Here is a 23048-nt window from a genome sequence, read left to right as displayed (position 1 = left end):
AACGTATGGAGAGAAGATTCACTCATTCACTCCTCAGGCACTGTGCGGGTGCTGGGCTCTGCTCACACGAGCTCACTTTCTAGCCCAGGAACAGGTAGGCACCCACTAAGGGCCTTTTGGGATAAGCCAAGGAAAGTGGACTTTATCCTGAAAGTTATGAAGCGACGTGGAGGGATTCTGAGCAGGGGGTGATGGACTGGGTGTGTGTGTTTGGAAGAACCACCGAGGGCTGCGTAGAAGTGGATTAAAGAGGAATCAGTCCATGAGCTGCAGGGATAGAGAAGTACAGTCAGGCAAGGAGAATCCAAGCTACCAAGTGCTCTCTGAGCAGTGAGGCCCCTGCCTCCTCATCCCTCCCCCACCTCACCGTCCCCCATCCCTATCCTGAGCTGGCTGCAGTAGAAAGACAAGAGTCAGGGATATAGATACTGCCTGTCACAAGAAGCAAGGACCAGAGACAAGAACAGCTCAGGACACTGAAGAACACACTGAGAACACCAGACAGAGAAGGATCGGTGCTCTACAGACTGCTGAGTCAGGTGTGCTGGCTGCTGCTCAGGAGAAACCCTGCCCTGCCTTTAAGCAGATGCAATCAAGCTAGAGAACCAGGTGAGTCCTTGTGGCTCGTGAAGGGGAGACACTGGGCTGGGTGCCCGTATCCAGGCAGTGCTTCTGTGGTTGGGTCTGAGCACACACCCAGTCTGCACACCTGAGGCTCTTGCATCACAATGGATGGGCAATCCCCTCCCTTGTCTCTTGGGTCGCCTTCTTAGGTGCTCAGGAGGGTTGGCTGGGGATTGGCAGGGCTCTAGGTCCCTGGAAATCAAGGCTGCCTTGGTTCTGGGGAGAGAGGATGTCCAAGTGCACGTCTTCACCCACGGCCAGGGAAGTCACCCACACCAAGTACTAGGCTATCTCCATGCCGGGACCCAAGAGTGAAAAGACATCAAGACCCACCAGAGCTGGCAGTCAGCATGCGCAGAAGCCCAGCTTTTTAAGACCTGTAGCCGCCACTGCCAGCTTTTAGATGACATAAGGTGTCACATAGACTCATCCCTGGAGGGCTTCCACAATTTGAGCACAGGGGCTAAATCACCCTAATATGGTTTGAGCACCATGACAGAGACCCATCTGCCTCACACGTCCCCCACACCCTCCAGAGAGCCTGCCACGCTGCCCCAAACACCACCAGTGTGCGAATGAGTAACCCTAGGGGTTGAGCAGTGCCCTCTCTTTCTAAATGCGCATGTCGCCAAGTGAGATCCTGCATCATGTCCCATTGCCTTAGCTTACAGGAAAGTCAGAGTGTTTCCTCTCTGATAAGATGATGTAAGGAGAGCATTAGGTCACCACGTCTAGTAGACTTGAGACAGGGGCAGTGGCAGCTCCAAAGTTCCTCTACCAGAGCCCATTTGGTTGGAAGTATGAACCACGTGACTTGTTTTGAAGCTGTGGCTGCATAGCGAGCCCTCTGTCTTTAGTTAAAGATTAGGTGGTTCTGATCCACAGAAGTAGCAAAGTTTTCTAAAGATGCTTCTATTCACATTTCCCATTGGATGGAGAAAACAAATTGTAAGATTAGGAAGATGATGATTCTCATGATTATTGGTAGTAATTTAAGAAGTGGTTTCCAGGGAGCAGCCAAACACTACCTCCAAAAGCAGACCTTGGTGCCACCAAGGTCTTGCAGAGAGAGATCCTGGAGGGACTTGGGGAGCAGGAAGAGATATCGCAGGAGGGGGAAGCAGCGGATGAGAAGAGTGATGAAGGTGACCCAACAATTCCGTCAGCCCTCCCCTCCTCCCTCGTGGGCTCTGGGACAAGAGGTGGGACACGTCTGAAAGCAAAACTCCAGGGAAACTCCATCTTCAAGCAAAGATTCTTGGCTGGTCTCTGACTTGAGTTCCTCCACATAAGAGGGCTGCAATTTAAGGACAGGAAGATTGGGGTGGAGGGGAGGCAGGGGGGTTTTCAAGAGGAAAAAGATGCAAGTGCAGTAAAAAAAAAAAAAAAGTGCTTTATTCGTGACCTCTAGTTAAAAGAAGAATAAATCACTAAAAAGACTTAAATATAATTTAAAAATTAATACATAAGATACAACCATCTTGATATTTCTCATGATGGTGTCATAAAGCCAAAATAATTGGTTTGCTTTTGGGAAAAAAGAAAATAACCAACAAAAAGAAAGTGAAATCTAGGTCTTGAAAGTGAAATTCTTTTTAACTCTGATTATAAATTATCTTAGCCTCCTTCCCTGCTCTAAATGACCAAGCACCCTCCTACAAACAAACAAAAACACACAAGAAAAAAGAAATGAAGAGGGAGGGAGGAAGGAAGAAAGGAAGGAAGGAAGGAAACTCTTAAAATACCATAAACTGCAAATTCAATATTTTCTCTCATTCCCTAGCATTTCTGTGTTTCCTGAGTGATGGCCCGTCTTAGTTCTTGACTCTAAATCCAGATTCTTTTTTTTTTTTTTTTTGGCGCACGGGTTTAGTTGCTCCGCGGCATGTGGGATCTTCCCGGACCAGCGCTCGAACCCATGTCCCCTGCATTGGCAGGCAGATTCCTAACCACTGAGCCACCAGGGAAGTCCCCTAAATCCAAATTCTTAATCCCTTCCATACGAGGTCTGGAGGAGAGAATTTGGAGCATTTTGCAGCAGACAAGTGTGCCAAGAAGTGCCGGCAGAGCAGAATGAGCTGAGATTCTAGGACTGCGTGGGGTTAAACCGTCCTTGCATGAGGACCAGAGTACATGATTTTCCAACTCCAGAAGCAGGGAGAAGAATCCCCGACACTCCAACGTTGTTCTCCTACATTCTATTTCATGTCTAACCATTAGTGATGCTCTAGCTCCAGGGCAGGCCATTGTCTGAAACACACAACATTTCAAAGGGTTTGTGGAATAAAGTGAAAATCTTCCCCTAGGAAAGCACTTGTGGGTTTGAGAACCTGAAGGAACAGAAAGAGTTGGAAAAATAAACATTCAGAACCTCAAACCACCAAACTCACCCAAACACACAGTCAACCAAGCTCAGGAAATGCTTACAGTCTCCTCCCCTGATTCTTCATAGGCTTTTATAATGCAAGCCCTGCTTCCTCTCCCCTCTGTGCAATCTCCAGCAGGCAATGACAGTAAGTCCTGCAAGTAGGCAGAGCCCCCATAGGAGAGGAGTGGTCCCAGTGACAAGCTGCTACAGAAGACCCAGGTCCTCACTCAGGAAAGTTTCTTTGAAGATCAGGCTTTCAGCTAGATGGAGAGGGACTCCTCCTCTCTCAGGCGCTCACTCTCCATCCCAGCAGGTAAAGAGACAGCGGTCTTGGCCCCCAACTCAGGCGGGCCTGAGTAGAGACCCCCAGCTGAAGAGGTTAAGCCCATTCCCATCTCCCTGTCCCTCCTTCTTTCTTCTCCCAATAGCCTCCCAAGGTCTTGTTCACCACAGCTCATCCTCAGCACCCAGATGATCAAGGGTAGGGATGTAAAAGAGGAGCCGCAGCTGGCCCAAGGGAAGATGACCCTTGGAGGCCCCAGTGGGGCACTAAGTTCCCATCACCCACACCCACTTGGGGCTGCCCTGTCCACAGCCAGACCCACTGTTGCTGGGGTGTATTTTGTGAAAGAAGGCAGAGGGTTTCCTTTGAGCATTTGGCCTGAGCACCAAGCACAAGTATCTCTGGCTTCAGGTGCTGAGTGATGGACTAATTGTTTCCCGACAGCACGAGAGAGCCTGATTACCACCCACGTTCTCAAGCTCCAGAAGTCCAGCATACACTGTACTGCTGAAGAGGAAATCATAAATCTTAAGACCAGTATTTCAGTATTTTTGAAGGGTTTCATTTCTCCTCCCTTCCAACTTTGATGTATGTACTTACTTAAAAAGGGTCTGGGGAGGGTTCATCGAATTAATATATGTAAAGTGCTTGGAGTTTGAAGAGAGTATGCAATATAAATGCAAGTGTCGCTAAAAAGGTTAATCTAATTTACATCTAACGCTTTCAGTTCATGGTGTTAATGAACTATATCCTTTTAGAGAGTGATTAATTTTTTGAAATGTGATTATTTTTCCTAGTGCTATATATGGGTCAGCTTCTCCTCTTATTGTATCTAACTTTACAGAAGAATTCGGCATTTTATAAACTAAAATAATAAATCAAATACCCTGTAATGGTTATATTTCATTCATTACAAGGAGACATGCATTAGATTAACATTTATCTGTTTTAATTAATTTGCTGCAATGCAGTTAGCCATGCAAATTGGAAAATGACACATCAACTTGACATCATATTAACAGTTTTGACTGGGTCTTCCCTGAAAATTTATGGGCCTGCAATGGCTGCACCCCTTACATAACCATGGTGAACACCCGCTGTGTACCATAGGCAGAATGTACATTACAGAATTAGGAAGGGCCTTACCGCTAAATTCAGACTTCTCCTGAAAATATCATTAATTAAATTGGTAAGACAGTATAAAGACGGAAAGATGTAGGGTTTTGCTTGGAGAGTTTCCTGAAGTCTCAAAACCAGTTTCTTAAATCTGATCACCTTATTTTCTTAAGCACTTTATCCTTCCAAAGGGTATTCAGAGCCACTTGCACGTGGATACTCAGAACTTTCTTGAATAGAGGAGGGAGGTGCCATCCTGTCCTTTCTGCACAGGGAAAAGCAGATCCCAGAGGGCTGAGTGATGTGCCCTGAGCCTCACACGGATCAGTGGATCCAAGTCACGTGACTTGGAGTCGCTGCCTTCTCCACAGGCGATTTCCCCGTCAGGCTTCTTTGAAGACTGAAGATTTGTTTAACTACATTATACAACAGACATCACGGAAATGCAAAGTGGCAGAAATCACAAAAATGATGTGCTGTGTGGTTTTTTTTTTTTTCAATCGGCAAAACTTAAGTCAAATTTCAGCCAATTAAGCATTTTTAGAAGCTACAGGAGTGGCATTTACAGCCTTTCTCAGTGAGAATTCCAGCGGCATCTGCTGGACTTGACTCCCTTACACATCTTGGTGTGGCTAGAGTTCTCTCAACTCATCCGCAGAACTGAGTGTTTTCAACCTTTACAAAGTGAATGCTGTCATTGGTTTGGAAGGAGAATCAGTTAACTAAAGAGGAGAGGCCTGATGACTAGTTCCTACCAGTGACCGAAGGCAGGGAGTAGCCCTGACCGGGGGAAATGTGCATGGGCAGAGTCCTGAGGGACTTGCAGCCAGTGTGGGTGGCATCACCCTGGCATATCATCACTCCCTCAACACTCAGCATTCACTCTGGACCTCAGACTGTGCTGGGCACCAGTCACACAGGATGCTTCCCCCTCGAGGGGCTCACAGTCTGCCTGGGGAGACAGGGAGGTGATAGGCACTGTGATGGGGGAAACCAGAGGTGGTGCAATAAAGAGGGTCAAGGCCCCCACCTAGGAGCAGCCCTGCAACCCATGCCAAGAAATGAAGCATTCCCCGGGGAACTGTCAGAAATAGGGGTTGGCAGGGGCACTTCTCAACCTTGGCTGGGCATCACAAACATCTGAGAGCTTTAAACTAAATCCCAAGTCCTAACCTAGATCAATGACACCAGCATCTCTGCAGGGGTGTTCCAGGTATCTCTGTTATTTTGAAACTCTCAAGTGGTTCCACTGTGCATCCAGGCTTGAGAGTCACTAACCCAACAGATAAGGGGCTAGTCTCTGAAACTAGACTTTGTCCATTCAAATCCCAGCCCTGCTGTAGTAGTAGTAGTAGTTGGGTGAACTAGGTAAGTAGCTTAACCTTCCTGGCCTCAGTTTCCTCACCTGTAAAATGGGGATAATAAGAGCACACATCTGATTGAGTGGCTGGAGGACTGAATGAGTATTAATACCTATAAAGCACTCAGAACAGAGCCCAGCACACAGTAAGCTCTTGATAGAAGATAGTATTTATTATCTGGAAACTGCTGGAAAGTTCACTGAGAGAAGAGGAGGCCAGATGAGAAGTGAGGGGAGAAACCATCAACGGACTTTTATGTGAGGCTGGAGAGTTTGGATCTATCTTGAGAGGACTGTGGTTTGTCATCAGGGGTGAGGCTCTCTGTGTATCCTAGCTTCAGAGGAGGCTTGGGTTGCAAGAGCGTAGGCAGAAGATCTCTGTAGACACTCGGTCCAGGCCTTTGCTCTATGAATGCCTGAGCTCCTTGAAGGGGTGATGGTAGGGATAGGAGAGGTAGAAGGTGGGAGAAGGGCTGGTTTCCTCTAGGATGGGAACTGGTGGCCTGTTCCATCTCCTATCCCCAAGCACCCCCCGAGGCAATGGCAATGAAATGTAATAGGAGAATTGGACTTCAAGTGCTGGAACCCCAGTGGCAGCAAAGATTCTGCTGCCCATGGAAGTAGAGAGTCAGCCAGGGACATCAAGAAGCCAGGCTGTTCAGACAATGAGCATCACAAGGGTAACCTGCGAGGGATGGAATCTTGAGGCAATTCCAAGAGTGTTACGTTATTCTCAAAACCCTGGGACCTTAACAGACTGCAGCATGGATGGTGAAGGATGGAATTCATGATGATTGGGATGGAATTTCTTATAGGCCTGGTGGGACAGGGGTTGATGTGACCCATCCTGGCAACAGGGTGATGGATGGGATGAGGAGGGGGTGCTTTCATTCCCAAGACATGCTAAATAAGGCAGTAGCAATGGGCATGGAGGGGAGTGGGAAGGTTCTAGGTCTTTATGGGTAGAATCAACTGGACTTGATGAAGGATGGGGTGTGATGGAAGAGGAGAGATGAGGATGCTGGAGGACTCCAGGGCTCTGGCTTGGGTGAGTGTGCAGATGTTGTACCTTTCATCCAAACAGAGGCCACAGAGTAAGCAGCAGATTCCTGGAGGGAAGATGAGAGGCTGGGTTGGCACACGTGGGGCTGGTGGTACCCCAGGGCATCCTAGAGCAGACAGACATGGAGCAAGCCTCTGAGCAGGGCTTAAGGTGAGCTAGGAGAAGAGTTGGTCAGGGCCATCTCTGGAGGACTGATGTAAGCAGAGGACACTGAGCTGGGGACAAGCAAAGTCCTGAGAAGGTACTGGAAACAAGTGCCTGAGGATTAGAAAACTACTAAGAAGTGGGAGAAGTGGCCTTTGGGTGACATCATCCAAGATATCACCTGGCTTCCTGGTGCTGGGTTGCAACCAACTGCAATTAGTCTGACCCCTTGGTCTGATTCCTGGCTCTGCGGCTACATGCCCTGTGGTGTTCACTTACCAATCTGTAAAATGGGTATTTGTGAAAAAGACAACTGACGTATATAAAATCCTGCCACAACAGCAGAAGAAAAGGCAGCCTTATAAGCAGTCACGTTACCTTCTATTTCACCTATGCCATCTCTCTCGCCTCCTGCCACACTCGCCTTTCAGCATCCCCTCCTCATTCTCCCCAGAGTCCAGGCTTCAAGTACATCTAATATACTTGAAAGTGTCTGTGGTAGCTTTTCTTAACCCTGCCTGCTTAAAAAAAAAGGAGTCAGAGGAGGGCCATGTTTAACCCAAATGAACAACTGCTGGGAGGTCTTCCTGATGCAGAAGACCCCTCCAATGGACCATGCAATGCAGACAGTTGCCTTCTCTACTTGAGGCCAAGCATGACGGGAGGGGAGGAAGACATCCAGCTGCCCGGGCAAGAAAAGAAAGATGATGTTCGCTCCTGACGGGGAAGTCAGCCAGAGAGTGAGGCTTCCAGATAAACTGATTCTTTCAGCAATTTTGAAGTGAAACCCAAATGTTCTTGAACTGCCTCGGAATGTTCCAGGGCAACAGAGCCTCTCTGGCCTCACTCAGAGCCTTCCTCGGGCTGAAAACACATCACTCTGCTAGGTAAGCCTGTGTGATATGGGAAATCCATGTCTGCCACACTGTTCTGGGTTCAAATCTCAGTTCTACTGTCTCTAAGCTGTGGGACCTTGGACAAGTTACTTCCCTTCTCTGGGCCTCAGTTTCCTCCTCTGTAAAGATGGGATAGTAATTCTACCTGCATCATTGGTAGATCAAACCAACTGGGGTTAAGATCAAACCAACTGACATATACGAAGTGCTTAAAATAGTGCCTGGCACACAGTATGCATTCAATAAACATTCACTCTTTTATTAGCCTTATAAATCTGTATGCAGAAATATATTTGTCCAGGGCTGGGCTCCCTCCTTACTCCTGCCTGCATACCAACATAGGCATTCTTACCTTGCATCTACCTGTCCTGCCCACCTCCTATCTGCTGACCAAATGCCTACTCACCCATCAAGACCTCTTTCATTTTCTCTGTTAATCTTTGCTGGCTTCTCCTATCCTTGCCAATTTCTTCCTTTCCTACAAAACTTTTTCCAGGTGTTTCATGCACAGTTGTCTACCCTTTTCCCAGAAGCTACCAAGTTCTCCAATAGTTTGTGTCATGTGTGATGTTTGCCCTAGACAGAGCTCTTTGATATCTGATATTTGTTTTAGCTTTTCATTCCGCTCATAGAGAATAACAGGAGACTGAGACATAGCTCTTGGCTGAAACAGCTAAAAATGGGGCCCAATGCATGTTTGGGTTGGCCTCACTCTCACCCCAAGCATCCTCCTCCAACCACTGCCGCCTCCTGTCTTCTCCCCCAAAGCTGACAGCATGATTGGTATGGATGACTGTTTGTGTCCTCCCAAAATTCACATGTTGAAACTCTACTCTCAATGTGATAGTATTAGGCGCCAGGGCCTTTTGGAGACCCTCTCCTTACAACCCAAATCCCAGCATATTAGGATTAGAAGAGATCATGAGGGTGGGGCCCTAATGAATGGGATTAGTGTCCTTGTAAGAGTCGTGAGAGAGCCTGCTTCCTCTCTCTGCATTCCACACAGAAGGACACAGTAAGAAGTCAGCAGTCTGCAACCCAGAAGAGAACTCTCACCAGAACATAATCATTCTTGGACTTCCTTCCTTCAGAACTGTAGAAATCAATTTCTGTTGTTTCTAAGCCACCTGATCTATGTTATTTTTGCTACAGAATCCCCAGCTGATTAAGATGGCGAACTTCTGTCCTGTTTAGTGCCAGTGTCTTCAGCTCAGCATGTTTCCCCCAGCTCAGTCCTCTCATGGTTCATCTGCAAACCCACCATTCCAATTTCCACAGGGTCCAATTAGTGGTGGGCTAGATAATAAATAATAAAATAATAATCCGTCTCAAGCTGTCATTTGGTTATCACAGTGTCAATTACCCCCTTCCACATAAACATGCATCATCACAGAGGTTGCCGGTGTCTTAAACAAACAAACAAAAAAGAGTGCTTCTCTGCTTTCTGGGACAGCAAGGCTGGAAGGAAAGTGTTTGCTGGTCAGGGGACTTCTCTTTACGACCCAAATCACACCAATAAAGCTCTTCATCCAGAGACCAGAATCCCACACCTTCGGCAGTGGCACATAGAGATGTTTATTTATTTAGATAACACATATTGCTGAGTCCTTCCTCAGAGCTGGCCCTGCATTAAGTGCCAGGGCTTTTGACATGAATGAGACAAGACATGGGTCCCAGCCTCAAAGGCATTCATAGACTAGTGAAAGAGGCAGGTGTTTTCACAATTCAAGCCAAATGTCTACGTGTGCATGTATTTATATACGACTATGTCCACACATAGCACATGTGGAGAGACACAGAGACAGAGAGAACAGAGTTTGAACGGAGGGAAGATATGAACGAAGCTACTGAACTGCCAAGAGGTCAGTCGGAAAGGGAGAATGTCACCAAATCTCAGATGCTAGAACCCAGGGTTTAAATGATCAGTAATTACAGTAATTACAGTCACTGTGTATTTAATGCTATTTACATGCCATGGACTGTGCTAAGTGATTTCTAAACACTTTCCCGACAACTACTTGGCAAGGTAGATCTTTGTACCCCATTTCATAGATAAGGAAACTGAGGTTCAAAGGGATTCACTGATTTGTCCAAGATTATCTAACTGGGAAGCAGTAGGGCCAGGATTGAACCCAGGTTTCTCTCGCTATGAAGCCCAAATTTTCCTTCCTACAGGACAGGAGAAAACATCCAAAATCTCTGTGTCATTAAACAATAGCACTGCAACTGCAAACCGGTGGATTCACCAAGCCACTCACTACTGACTGCTCGGCTCACATCCGGAGGCCAGGCAGTGGGGTGGACTTGGAGATCAGGACAGGGAAGGAGAATCAGGACAAGATTCCAGCCCTCAGGGCTCACAGGGCAGTGCTGGAGCCAGACAAGGAGCACAGGTACACCAGAGGGAGAGCCACATCCTGGGGGACCAGCCAGGGGGACCAGTCAGGGAAGGCTCCTAGGGGAAGCCATGCCCAGGCCTAGCTGTGTCTTGAGTCACAGAAGGCATTAGGCTGAGGAAGGTGACCGTCTAGCCTTAAGACATGGTCCAAAGGGTCCAGGGCAGGAATGAGCACATCTTGGTCCAGGAACCACAGGTGCTTTGGGATGAGTGCAGGTCAGAGTACACCCTCTGATGCAGTGCTGAGGACATTTTGTCATTCGTGCTTCAGTTGTTGGGGAAATAACTGCCACACCCCCAAGAGACACATGCTACTTTCCAAGAGATGATATAGGACAATTCACCATAAAAATTCCACACCACCTTCGCCCCCGCGGGAGGTTCTGCATGTGCACTTTGGAATACGCAAGGATTGTTTCTGAATCTGTAAGAGAGAGGATGAGGCTGCTGCTTGAAGCTACAGCACAGGTTTCCATGGATGAGAACAAGGCCCACTCCATTGATCTCCCAACAGGCCCCTTGAAACAGCAGCCCTGGACTCTCCCCCTGTGTATGCAGGGCCACAGGGGCTCTTGGGGATCTCAGAGATACAGTCAGCTTCCCTGTGGTCACTAGATCTGCCTTTAAATCCAAAGGGGAGAATATGCAATGAACAGTCAAGGGGCACTGGCCATGGTGAGCCTTCGCATTCTCACCCCAGTGTCACATCCTCCCCTGGTGGTTCTGGCAAGTCACTTGCCCTCTTTCAGACTTAGTGTCTTCCTCTGTGAAATGGGCTACCAAAACCAGCCCTGTATTTGTAAAAATGAGAGACAGCCCAGGTAAACGGATTAGCGCAGTGCCTGTAACACACTAAGGAAAGGTTCCACAAACTGCAGTTACTACAATTATACAACTACTGCTACAATTCTGCTCTGTCTCCTCCCCTCCCTATTACCAAATGCTGTGCTTGCAAGCCCTCTTCCTATCTCCCTTGTCTGTGTCACCATCGCATAGTACTATACTTGGCACAAACTTGGCCTGCTGTCATTCTCTTAAAGTTTTCACATAAAAATCTTGTCTCCAGCCAGATCAAAGCTCTCAAAGCAAGGTAGTAGTGAGATGGGAATGGTGGGGGGCAGTGATCTTCTTATATTTGCTAAGAATCCTCCAGAGCACTGAGCCAGGCTCTGGGCACACAGGCGGGCACTACATCAGTTATCGCTGATGGTCTCTACTCGAGCATTGTCCTGAACAACCAATATCTGGATGTTGAGAACTAAAAAGCGTTTGTGTACCATATCCCTGAGACCTGAGACCACTGATGCATCGCCAAATTTGGCACAAATCTTAAGAGGTTTTTTTGTATTGTCTTTTTCTCCCTGGATAAGACATGCCTTTCTCTGCTCTAGAGGCTCCTTGGGTCCACAATGCCTTCCCAAGCTTTGCTCATGAAACACATGCATAGGATCTGGTCTTTTCAAGGCATGCAGGAAGTGTTTGTCTTTTTTGAATAATCAAGATACAGGAGAGAAAAGGAAGGGGTTATAATAGCTGCCTGGCCACTGTATTATTTCTGACGTCAGGAATATGTTTGTGCTCAAAGTGCAGCGATTCTGCGAAAACCCCAAACAGTTCTCAGGGATTAGCTGCTCGATTCCGTACAGCAAGAAGCAAGAAACACAAAGGCAAAACAAGCTGTGTGCCACAAACACGACATCGTACACGAGCCCAAGCCGGGAGGACATACTTCCAGACAGTTGTCCAGAGGGTGCATTCAAGTCTGCCAGGCAGCTTGACGCCCCACTCCCATTTTTCCTCTGTGAATGAATTCAGAATTGTATGGAAAAAGAAAGCTATTTTTTTTGTTCAATCTTCTTCATAGGTCTTCCTGACTTTTCTCCTTTTTAGTGATGGGGATAATAATGACATGAACCTTAGAAAAGGCAAAGTCAGTGGTGGGACACATCATATATGAAGCATACTTCAGTATCTCAAATGTTCTTCAGAAATTATATGAAATTTGGAGACATAAAATGCACGTGCATTGTAATAAGGAGAGTCAGCCCTGTAAATCCCAGCTAAAGTGTCATAGCAAATCTCTCTGTTTTGATCAAATATTACACATTTGTCTTTAAAAAAGGAATGAAAAGAAAAGAAAAATGTAGCTAACAGCGCCCTTTGCAGCCCCCCAGTGGTTGGAAAGAGAAAGAGGGAAGAACGCGGGGGATTCAGACAGCAACTCTAGCTCCGCAGGACCAATCAACTTTTTACTCCGGAAAGACAAATGGCTTATTTTCAACATGAAATGAATATGTTCTAAGTGGAGAAGACGCAAGGTGTTGGTTAAAATGCACATAATTATTCACATACGCGTGAATCACTGAGAGCCTGGATTTTTTTTTTTTTTTTTTTTCAATCTTTCTCTTTTATCTCTACCAAGCTTTCCATTTTGACCTGGGAACTAGGCGATGCATAAGCATACCAGGTCTTCTTCCCAAACAAGTTTTTTTCCCTTCCTTCACTTGCTGTGAGTCCCCCCTGTATGTAAACATCGGCTTAAACATACGCCATTTGCTCCGCTACAAAGTGACGAAAAAAAATCAAAAACATGTAATCTGCCTATTTAACAAAGTGTCTATATTGGGGAAGGAGAGCAAAAGATTTGGTCGTTCATTGTTTTCTATTCTTGCTTTCACCAAAACAAGCGTCTCGCTGAATGATCAACGACTGCTTTACCCATTCCTTTACCTTTCCTTTACCACAGGTTTGAGACATTTTCATAATCAGTTTTCCTTTGTCTTCTCCCCCAAAAAACTACCTCTCAAGGATGGGGGTGGGGGTAGGAATTGATGAAAAGGAACAGGATGCCTGCTTATAAAATAATGTTACAAAAAACAATGCCACCAAACTAAAAGATTACAGGATAAACAGAAACTCTCCTATTCTTCTCAACCGTCTCACTCTCAAGTTGCGGGAGAGGTATTCCCGAGGTCCTGAGGAGGCGAACTGCCGGCCTCGCGCTCTCCCCACCCTCCAAGGGTAATTAAACGTAGAATACATTCCCTCCTGAGCCACAAGTAAGCTACAGTTCAAAGCCAGTTTGCAAATCAGGTTGCCGCTAATAGGGAGCCTCTTTATCTACAAGAGCAAACTCCTCCGTCCTCTGAGGATTGTCAGTGACCACGTTCCTTCCCGTACTGGTTGCCGGGCAAATCTGGCCACAGCCTTTAAACCAAGCGCACGCCCTCCTATCCTAGTCAAAACGCAGAGAATCAACAAGTTACCACCAAGCCGGGCACTCCAGCCCAGAACTGCCACCGCCTCTCCTGCGCCCACCGCCACCCAAGCCCGCTCTGCTCCTCCCTTGCCTCTCCCACCACCGTCCAGCAAGCACGTGACTTTCCGTTTCAGTTCGCCCTCCAGACTCCCCCACCCCGGCGCTCCGCCCCGCGCTCCCAGGCAGCAAATTCCGCGGCTCGCCAGCCTACAGTCTCCCGACCGCGCCAGGCGTTCACCAGGATCTCGCTTCCTCCGGGGCGGGAGAAGCGGGGAGGTCAAGAACTCCAAGCCAATAGGGTTGCGGGGAGGGAGGTCACCGGATTCTGCGCCTCTGTGCTCCGGTGCCCAAGCACAGTCGGAGAGGCTATGGGGAGGGTCACATCCCGCACTTCTTCCGGACTCTGCGGCCCACCCCGAGGGCGCGCGTTCCCAGGGGAGCCAGAGCCACCCTGGGGGATCCTGAAGCCAGCCAGGGAGGCCTTCCCCGGAGCCCACAAGTTTCCACCCCATCCCCGAGCTGGGAGACGAGCTCTGCTCCCTCCTTTGAAGGCGCCGCCACTGATTCCTCCCTCTGGGCTGGAGCAGACAACTGCCTGTCCGCGCCGTGCGAGCGCCCTGCTCCCGCCGCTCCCGGGCCGGAGCCCGCCACTCGGCCACTACACCCCCACTCCGGCGCAGAAAGCCCCCAGAGTTGTCCGGACTCCCCAGACCTGGCCTTCTCCTGGGTCCCTAGAACCTGCCCAGGGCTTGGGCCGGCGTCCGCAGGTGGAATCTCTCTGGTCCAGGGCGCAGGGCTCTCACTTTGGTCATCCCGGGCGCACGGAGACCGGGGAAGCTGCGGCAAGGGAGGGTGTGCAAATCCAGCGGGGTCCCCGCCGCTTGCACCCTCAAGCCCGCCCTGCTTCCCTCCTCGGAGACGAAGAAACTTCCCCAGCACCCACCTTTAGAGGCGAGGAGGCGGCGCCGCCGGCTGCCCCCGCCGCCGCCGCTGCCGCTCCCCACGCCCAGCACCAGCAGGAGCGGTACCCAGCACAGCCTCCCAGTCACCATCCTCGCCGCCGCCGCCGCCGCCTACGAGCTGCCGCTGCCGCCGCCGCCGCCGCCTACTGCCCTCGCCGGCTCTCGCCTCCCGGTGTCCGCCGGGCCTCGGGCCGCCTTGCCCTGCCGCTGGGTGCGCTTCGGGCGCCGCCGCGCTCGGCCTCCGGTGCCCGCCGCCGCGCCGCTAGCTCGCCCGCAGCAGCCGCGCTCACTGGCGCGGACCCGGAGCAGCTCCGACGCTCACCCCGGGACGGCCCGTGACGTCACGGAGGGAGGGAGGTGGCTCCTGCATATTCATGAGACGCGGACACCGGCCTCGGCTTCTAAGCTCGCGGCTCCGCGCCCTCTCCCCACAACTTTCCTCCGCCGTCCTCGAGCTCCGGGGCGCTCCTGCTCCAGGTAGGACTCGGCTCCCAGAGGACCGGGTGGGCGGCTGCGGGGAGCCCTCCGGCCCCGCGCCCTCGCTCCGGCTCTCAAATAACTGCCTCGGGGGAGGGCTGGCTCCCTCAGAAGTGGTCCCCGGGAGCCTGAGCGTCGCCTGCGGGGGCTCAGGGCACCGTGCCCCGCCACGCCCTTGGAGCTGACATCCGTGCGGAGGGGCGGGCGGGCGTTGCTGCAGGTCCTGCCCTTGGCCGGGTCTCCGGACGTTCTGTGCCGCCTGGTCTGGGGAGGGCGCCAGGCACACGCTAGAGCTGGAAAGCGCGAGTGCTGCTCTGAGTTGCCAAGCCGGGGACATCACCGCGGACCCGGAGGGCAATGGCCGGACTCCGCACCATCTTGGAGAGGCAGGGACAGCCACGGCTCTCGGCGGCTGATAGACCAGATCACAAAAGGCAAACGTGGGCCGCTGGGCCTGCCGAGGCTGCAGGGGGACAGACACTTCCCTGCAGTATGGTAACCAGGCAAGAAGTTACCACCTTTCTGTTTCGCTCCACGTATCTTGAGACCAGGCCACCCGACGTCATGCCTTGTAACACCTCGTGAGTAATTGTCAGTACCCAGAGTGCAACGGCCTTGCACTCTTGACAACTCCCCACCACCCCCAGGCCACACAAGGTTCATAGAGTTACTCCCTAAACATTAACTAATATCTCAGAAGAAATCCTTGACCTTATCTGCATACATATATGCAGTGCCAGTATCACACACAAGTCAGGGTTCATAAGGAATAGTTAAGGAAACAGAGAAATCTAGAGAGAAACAAAAGTTGTTTATTCATTGATTCAACCCATATACTGAGCACCTAGACAGGTTATGTCACCCTGCCACTGGACACTAAATTAGACATTAGACAGTCCAAAGACCAAGGAGAGTTGTCCGTCCTCTCCTCAAAGCCTTTGTTCCTGGCTGAGAAGCCAAACAGTGCAGTAAAAGGCAATTACAGTGCTTTGTAAGTGTTCTGGTCCTGCACATTCTTTATGTTGCCAGATATGTGCCTATACAAATCAACTAACAAAATGTATATGTTGCAACGGTGTCTAAAGAGCATCCTATAATTAATAACTGTAGTTTGGGATACTCAACAAAGCCATAAAATCCATTAACAGCCCTTGTGCTGCTCAGCCGCTCTGCACCGCGCTGGCAGCTCACTCAGAGCCGCTGCAGTTGTGCAGGTCGACTCTTCTGCATTTCCAGGCACCAAGAAGTGCTTGCAGGGCAGCCATGACTCATGGCGGCTGCAGGAAGGCTCAGCCTAGGCAGGGCGCTTCACCTGCAGGTCTCCTTTAACCCACACAACCCACATCTGTGCTGTTATTCTTTCTCACATGAGCAAATGGAAGCTCGGGGAAATTAGGGAAGGAACTTCCTTGCCCAAGATCAAAGGGCTAATAAGCGCCTCAGGTCAATACCAGGCTCTTGCCTTTTTCAGACTTGGTGTCAGGATCCAGAAAGGATGGCATGGAGACAGGGAAGGTGACCCAGGCAAAATCAGGGAAATCAGCAGATGGAGGAGAAACATAAATTTGTCTCGTTTTCTTCTGTTTGTGCTCCATCCAATCACATATCTGCCTCCCCTTCAATTTCTAATAAGTAGACTCGCCTTACTAACTTACCCACACTGCCCCTTGATGTCATTCCATTGAGTTTCTTTAAGACCAATTGGTTAGTCCCAAAACTTTTACATGAAACTTCAAATGCAGACCAGATAATGAGAAAGAAGGGGAAATACAGCTGATTGGAAAGTATCCCCACCCCATGTAGTAGATCACCAAAAAGAACACAGCAGAGAAAGACACCAGGGGGCAGGCCAGTGAATAAGAGGCACAACGTTGCTAGTCTCCATCTCCTCCTCTACAAATGGGGGTAATAACTATGCCTATTGTGAAAAATCAAGTGTACTAATGACCCCCATTTGTTCATGTCCCCCTGAATTCATTCCCTTTGGATGTATTCTCCCACCTCAACTCAGAGCTTGGCCACATGACTTGCTTTGGCCAGTAGGACAGTAACATGCATGTTTCCTCTTCCTCTCTTGGACCACTGCACCAAGGGATGACCTGCAGGAGGGCGAGAGATCACAAGGAGTAGAGCTGAACTGTCCAGCCAGCCAAGGCCATCCTAGACCGATCAGCACCAGCTGACCCACGAGCTGAACACAGACACATGAGCAAGCCCAGACGAGGGCAGCCAATCCTGACCTGCATCAGAGCTGCCCAGCTGACTCATGAAAAAAATAAATGGTTGTTGCATTAGCCATTATGTTTTGGGGTGGTTGATTAAGGAGCATTATGCCTATTTCATAAGGTCATTACAAGAAGTAAATGAGAAAATATATGTGAAACACTCAATATGTTGCCTGGCACATAGTCACCATCCAATAAATGTAAAAATGTCTCCCTTTTATCTCTACTTCCCAAGTCTCTGAAATGCCAGTCATAACCCTGATTTGTGTCTTTTGAGAGAAAGGCACCAACAGCCTGGCTTAGAGGGGATGAAGGTGAGTAAGTATAGACTTGGAAATTCTCGGGCCACAAGAGCCTCAAGTCTACATCATCTGTATGGAGCACAGGTGCGCCCTCTGCCTGTGCTGGGCCATTGCAGATGCAAAAAATGGGTAAAGCAACAATTAATGTGTCCCTGTTCACCTGGTGCCAGGCTTTGCAATGGGAGGTTTTGCAACCCATACTTAATTGAATCATTGCAACAACAGGTGTTTGTTATTTTCCCTATTTTGTTCTAACCAGGTTACTGTCTAAGAAAGTTTGAGTAACTTATCTACATTCACCTATTTGTGCAGATTGTGAATTCATGTCTGCCTAATTCCAAATTCCATCTTTTTCTCACACATCATGGTTTTGAGAGAAGCATATAGAATAAGTAAACAACAAAATGTAGTTTCACAGACTCATAGACATAGAGAACAGACTTGTGGTTGCCAAGGGGGAGGGAAGGATTGGGAGTTTGGGATTAGCAGATGCATACTATTATATATAGAATGGATAAACAACAAGGTCCTACTGTATAGCACAGGGAACTATATTCCATATCCTGTGATAAACCATAATGGAAAAGATTATGAAAAAGAATATATATATATATATAACTGAATCACTTTGCTGTACAGCAGAAATTAACAAAACATTGTAAATCAACTATACTTAAATAAAATAAATTTTTTTAAAAAGTAGTTTCAGATCGGAGAGACCTTCAAGATGGTGTAAGAGTAAGACATGGAGATCACCTTCCTCCCCACAAATACATCAGAAATACATGTACATGTGGAACAGCTCCTACAGAACACCTACTGAACGTTGGCAGAAGACCTCAGACTTCCCAAAAGGCAAGAAACTCCCCACGTACCTGGGTAGGGCAAAAGAAAAAAAAAAAAAAACAGAGACAAAAGAATAGGGACGGGACCTGCACCTCTGGGAGGGAGCTGTGAAGGAGGAAAGGTTTCCACACACTAGGAAGCCCCTTCGAGGGCGGAGACTGCGGGAGGCGGAGGGGGAGCTTCGGACCACGGAGGAGAGCGCAGCAACGGGGGTGCACAGGGCAAAGCGGAGAGATTCCCGCACAGAGGATCCGTGCTGACCAGCACTCACCAGCCCGAGAGGCTTGTCTGCTCACCCGCCAGGGCAGGCGGGGGCTGGGAGCTGAGGCTCGGGCTTCAGAGGTCAGATCCCAGGGAGAAAACTGGGGTTGGCTGCGTGAACACAGCCTGAAGGGGTTAATGCACCACAGCTAGCCAGGAGGGAGTCCAGGAAAAAGTCTAGACCTGCCTAAGAGGCAAGAGACCATTGTTTCGGGGTGCACGAGGACAGGGGATTCAGAGCACCGCCTAAATGAGCTCCAGAGATGGGTGCGTGCCTTGGCTATCAGCACGGACCCCTGTGTGCAAGCACAGGTCACTATCCACACCTGCCCTCCCGGGAGCCTGTGCAGCCTGCCACTGCCAGGGTCCCGTGATCCAGGGACAACTTCCCTGTGAGAACACACGGCTTGCCTCAGGCTGGTCACGCCAGCCTCTGCCACTGCAGGCTCACCCAGCACTCCGTACCCCTCCCTCCCCCCAGCCTGAGCCAGAGCCCCCCAATCTGCTGCTGCTTTAACCCTGTCCTGTCTGGGTGGGGATCAGACACCCTCAGGTGACCTACACACACAGGCAGGGCCAAATCCAAAGCTGAAACCCAGGAGCTGTGCAAACAAAGAAGAGAAAGGGAAATCTCTCCCAGCAGCCTCAGGAGCAGTGGATTAAATCTCCACAATCAACTTGATGTACCCTGCCTCTGTGGAATACCTGAATAGACAATGAATCATCCCAAAATTGAGGGCAGTGGACTTTGGGAGCAACGACATATATAATTTTTTCCCTTTTTCTCTTTTAGTGAGTGTGTATGTGTATGCTTCCTTGGGTGATTTTGTCTGTGTAAATTTGCTTTTACCATTTGTCCTAGGGTTCTGTCTGTCCTTTCTTTTTCTTTTTAGTATAGATTTTAGCACTTGTTATCATTGGTGGATTTGTTTTTTGGTTTGCTTGCTCTCTTCTTTCTTTCTTTCTTTTTTTTTCTTTTTTATTACTTTTTAATTATTTAATTTTTAATAATTATTTTTTATTTTAATAACTTTATTTTATTTTATTTTTTTCTTTCTTTCTTTCTTTTTTTCTCACTTTTCTACTGAGCTGCATGGCTGACAGGGTCTTGGTGCTCCAGCCTGGTGTCAGGCCTCTGACTCTGAGGTGGGAGAGCCAAGTTCAGGACATTGGTGTGCCAGAGACCTCCTGGCTCCATGTAATATCAAACGGCAAAAGCTCTTCCAGGGATCTTCATCTCAAGGCTAAGATCCAGCTCTGTTCAACGACCAGCAAGCTACAGGGCTGGACACCCTATGCCAACCAACTAGCAAGACAGGAACACAATGCCACCCATTAGCAGAGAGGCTGCCTAAAATCATAATATGGTCACAGACACCCCAAAACACACCACCGGATGCGGTCCTGCCCACCAGAAAGACAAGATCCAGCCTCATCCACCAGAACACAGGCACTAGTCCCCTCCACCAGGAAGCCTACACAACCCACTGAACCAACCTTACCCACTGGGGGCAGAAACCAAAAACAACGGGAACTACGAACCTGAGCCTGCAAAAAGGAGACACCAAACACAGTAAGTTAAGCAAAATGAGAAGACAGAGAAACACAAGGCACATGAAGGAACAATGTAAAAACCCACCAGACAAAACAAATGAAAAGGAAATAGGCAGTCTACCTGAAAAAGAATTTAGAGTAATGATAGTAAAGATGATCCAAAATCTCAGAAATAGAATGGAGAAAATACAAGAAATGTTTAACAAGGACCTAGATGAACTAAAGAGCAAACAAAAAAGGATGAACAACACAATAAATGAAATTAAAAATTCTCTAGAAGGAATCAATAGCAGAATAACTGAGGCAGAAGAATGGACAAGGGACCTGGAAGATAAAATAGTGGAAATAACTACTGCAGAGCAGAATAAAGAAAAAAGAATGAAAAGAATTGAGGACAGTCTCAGAAACATCTGGGACAACATTAAACGCACCAACATTCGAATTATAGGGGTCCCAGAAGAAGAAGAGAAAAAGAAAGGGACTGAGAAAATATTTGAAGAGATTATAGTTGAAAACTTCCCTAATATGGGAAAGGAAAGAGTTAATCAAGTCCAGGAAGCACAGAGAGTCCCCTACAGGGTAAATCCAAGGAGAAACATGCCAAGACACATATTAATCAAACTATCAAAAATTAAATGCAAAGAACAAATATTAAAAGCAGCAAGGGAAAAACAACAAGTAACACATAAAGGAATCCCCATAAGGTTAACAGCTGATCTTTCAGCAGAAACTCTGCAAGCAAGAAGGGAGTGGCAGGACATATTTAAAGTGTTGAAAGAGAAAAATCTACAACCAAGATTACTCTACCCAGCAAGGATCTCATTCAGATTTAATGGAGAAATTAAAAGCTTTACAGACAAGCAAAAGCTAAGAGAATTCAGCACCACCAAATCAGCTTTACAACAAATGCTAAAGGAACTTCTCTAGGCAGGAAACACAAGAGAAGGAAAAGACCTACAATAACAAACTCTAAACAATTAAGAAAATGGTATTAGGAACATACATATCGATAATTACCTTAAATGTAAATGGATTTAATGCTCCAACCAAAAGACATAGACTGGCTGAATGCACACAGAAACAAGACTCATATATATGCTGTCTACAAGAGACCCACTTCAGACCTAGGGACACAAACAGACTGAAAGTGAGGGGATGGAAAAAGATATTCAGTGCAAATGGAAATCCAAAGAAAGCTGGAGTAGCAATTCTCATATCAGACAAAATAGACTTTAAAATAAAGACTATTACAAGAGATAAAGAAGGGCACTACATGATGATCAAGGGATCAATCCAAGAAGAAGATATAACAATTGTAAATATTTATGCACCCAATATAGGAGCATCTCAACACAAAAGGCAAATGCTAACAGCCATAATAGGGGAAATCGACAGTAAAACAATCATAGTAGGGGACTTTAACACTCTACTTTCACCACTGGACAGATCATCCAAAATGAAAATAAATAAGGAAACACAAGCTTTAAATGTTATATTAAAGAAGATGGACTTAATTGATGTTTACAGGACATTCCATCCAAAAACAACAGTATACACTTTCTTCTCAAGTGCTCATGAACATTCTCCAGGATAGATCATATCTTGGGTCACAAATCAAGCCTTGTTAAATTTAAGAAAATTGAAATTGTATCAAGTATCTTTTCCAACCACAATGCTATGAGACTAGATACCAATTACAGGAAAAAATCTGTAAAGAATACAAACACATGGAGACTAAACAATACACTACTTAATAAGCAAGAGATCACTGAAGAAATCAAAGAGGAAATCAAAAAATACCTAGAAACAAATGACAAGGGAGACACGACGACCCAAAACCTATGGGATGCAGCAAAAGCAGTTCTAAGAGGGAAGTTAATACCAATACAATCCTACCTCAAGAAACAAGCAACATTTCAAATAAACAACCTAACCTTACACCTAAAGCAATTAGAGAAAGAAGAACAAAAAACCCCAAAGTTAGCAGAAGGAAAGAAATCATAAAGATCAGATCAGAAATAAATGAAAAAGAAATGAAGGAAACAATAGCAAAGATAAATAAAACTAAAAGCTGGTTCTTTGAGAAGATAAACAAAATTTATAAACCATTAACCAGACACATCAAGAAAAAAAGGGAGAAGACTCAAATCAATAGAATTAGAAATGAAAAAGGAAAAGTAACAACTGACACTGCAGAAATACAAAGGATCATGAGAGATTACTACAAGCATCTATATGCCAGTAAAATGGATAACCTGGAAGAAACGGACCAATTCTTAGAAAAGCACAACCTTCCGGGACTGAACCAGGAAGAAATAGAAAATATAAACAGACCAATCACAAGCACTGAAATTGAGACTGTGATTAAAAATCTTCCAACAAACAAAAGCCCAGGACCAGATGGCTTCACAGGGGAATTCTATCAAACATTTAGAGAAAAGCGAACAACTATCCTTCTCAAACTCTTCCAAAATATAGCAGAGGGAGGAACACTCCCAAACTCATTCTACGAGGCCACCATCACCCTGATACCAAAACCAGACAAAGATGTCACAAAGAAAGAAAACTACAGGCCAATATCACTGATGAACATAGATGCAAAAATCCTCAACAAAATACTAGGAAACAGAATCTAACAGCACATTAAAAGGATCATACACCATGATCAAGTGGGGTTTATCCCAGGAATGCAAGGATTCTTCAATATATGCAAATCAATCAATGTGATACACCATATTAACAAATTGAAGGAGAAAAACCATATGATCATCTTAATAGATGCAGAAAAAGCTTTTGACAGAATTCAACACCCATTTATGATAATACCCTCCAGAAAGTAGGCACAGAGGGAACTTACCTCAACATAATAAAGGCCATATATGACAAACCCACAGCCACCATCGTTCTCAA

The 23048-nt window shown here is 47.3% G+C and overlaps 1 protein-coding gene across 1 annotated transcript in view; it reads right to left on the bottom strand.

Moving 5' to 3' along the window:
• The window catches only part of CLSTN2 (calsyntenin 2), a 653573-nt gene extending 638941 nt beyond the window's left edge, over nucleotides 1-14632 (bottom strand). Inside the window, exon 1 of the mRNA XM_036851859.1 lies at nucleotides 14455-14632. Within this exon, the coding sequence (XP_036707754.1) occupies nucleotides 14455-14563 (109 nt within the window). The 5' untranslated portion in view covers nucleotides 14564-14632. The remainder of the gene's footprint in view (nucleotides 1-14454) is intronic.
• Between the last annotated feature and the right edge of the window lie 8416 nt (nucleotides 14633-23048).

Source organism: Balaenoptera musculus, chromosome 4 (genome assembly GCF_009873245.2).
Source record: "Balaenoptera musculus isolate JJ_BM4_2016_0621 chromosome 4, mBalMus1.pri.v3, whole genome shotgun sequence".
NCBI lineage: Eukaryota > Metazoa > Chordata > Mammalia > Artiodactyla > Balaenopteridae > Balaenoptera > Balaenoptera musculus.
This window is presented reverse-complemented; position numbering and strand designations above follow the sequence as displayed.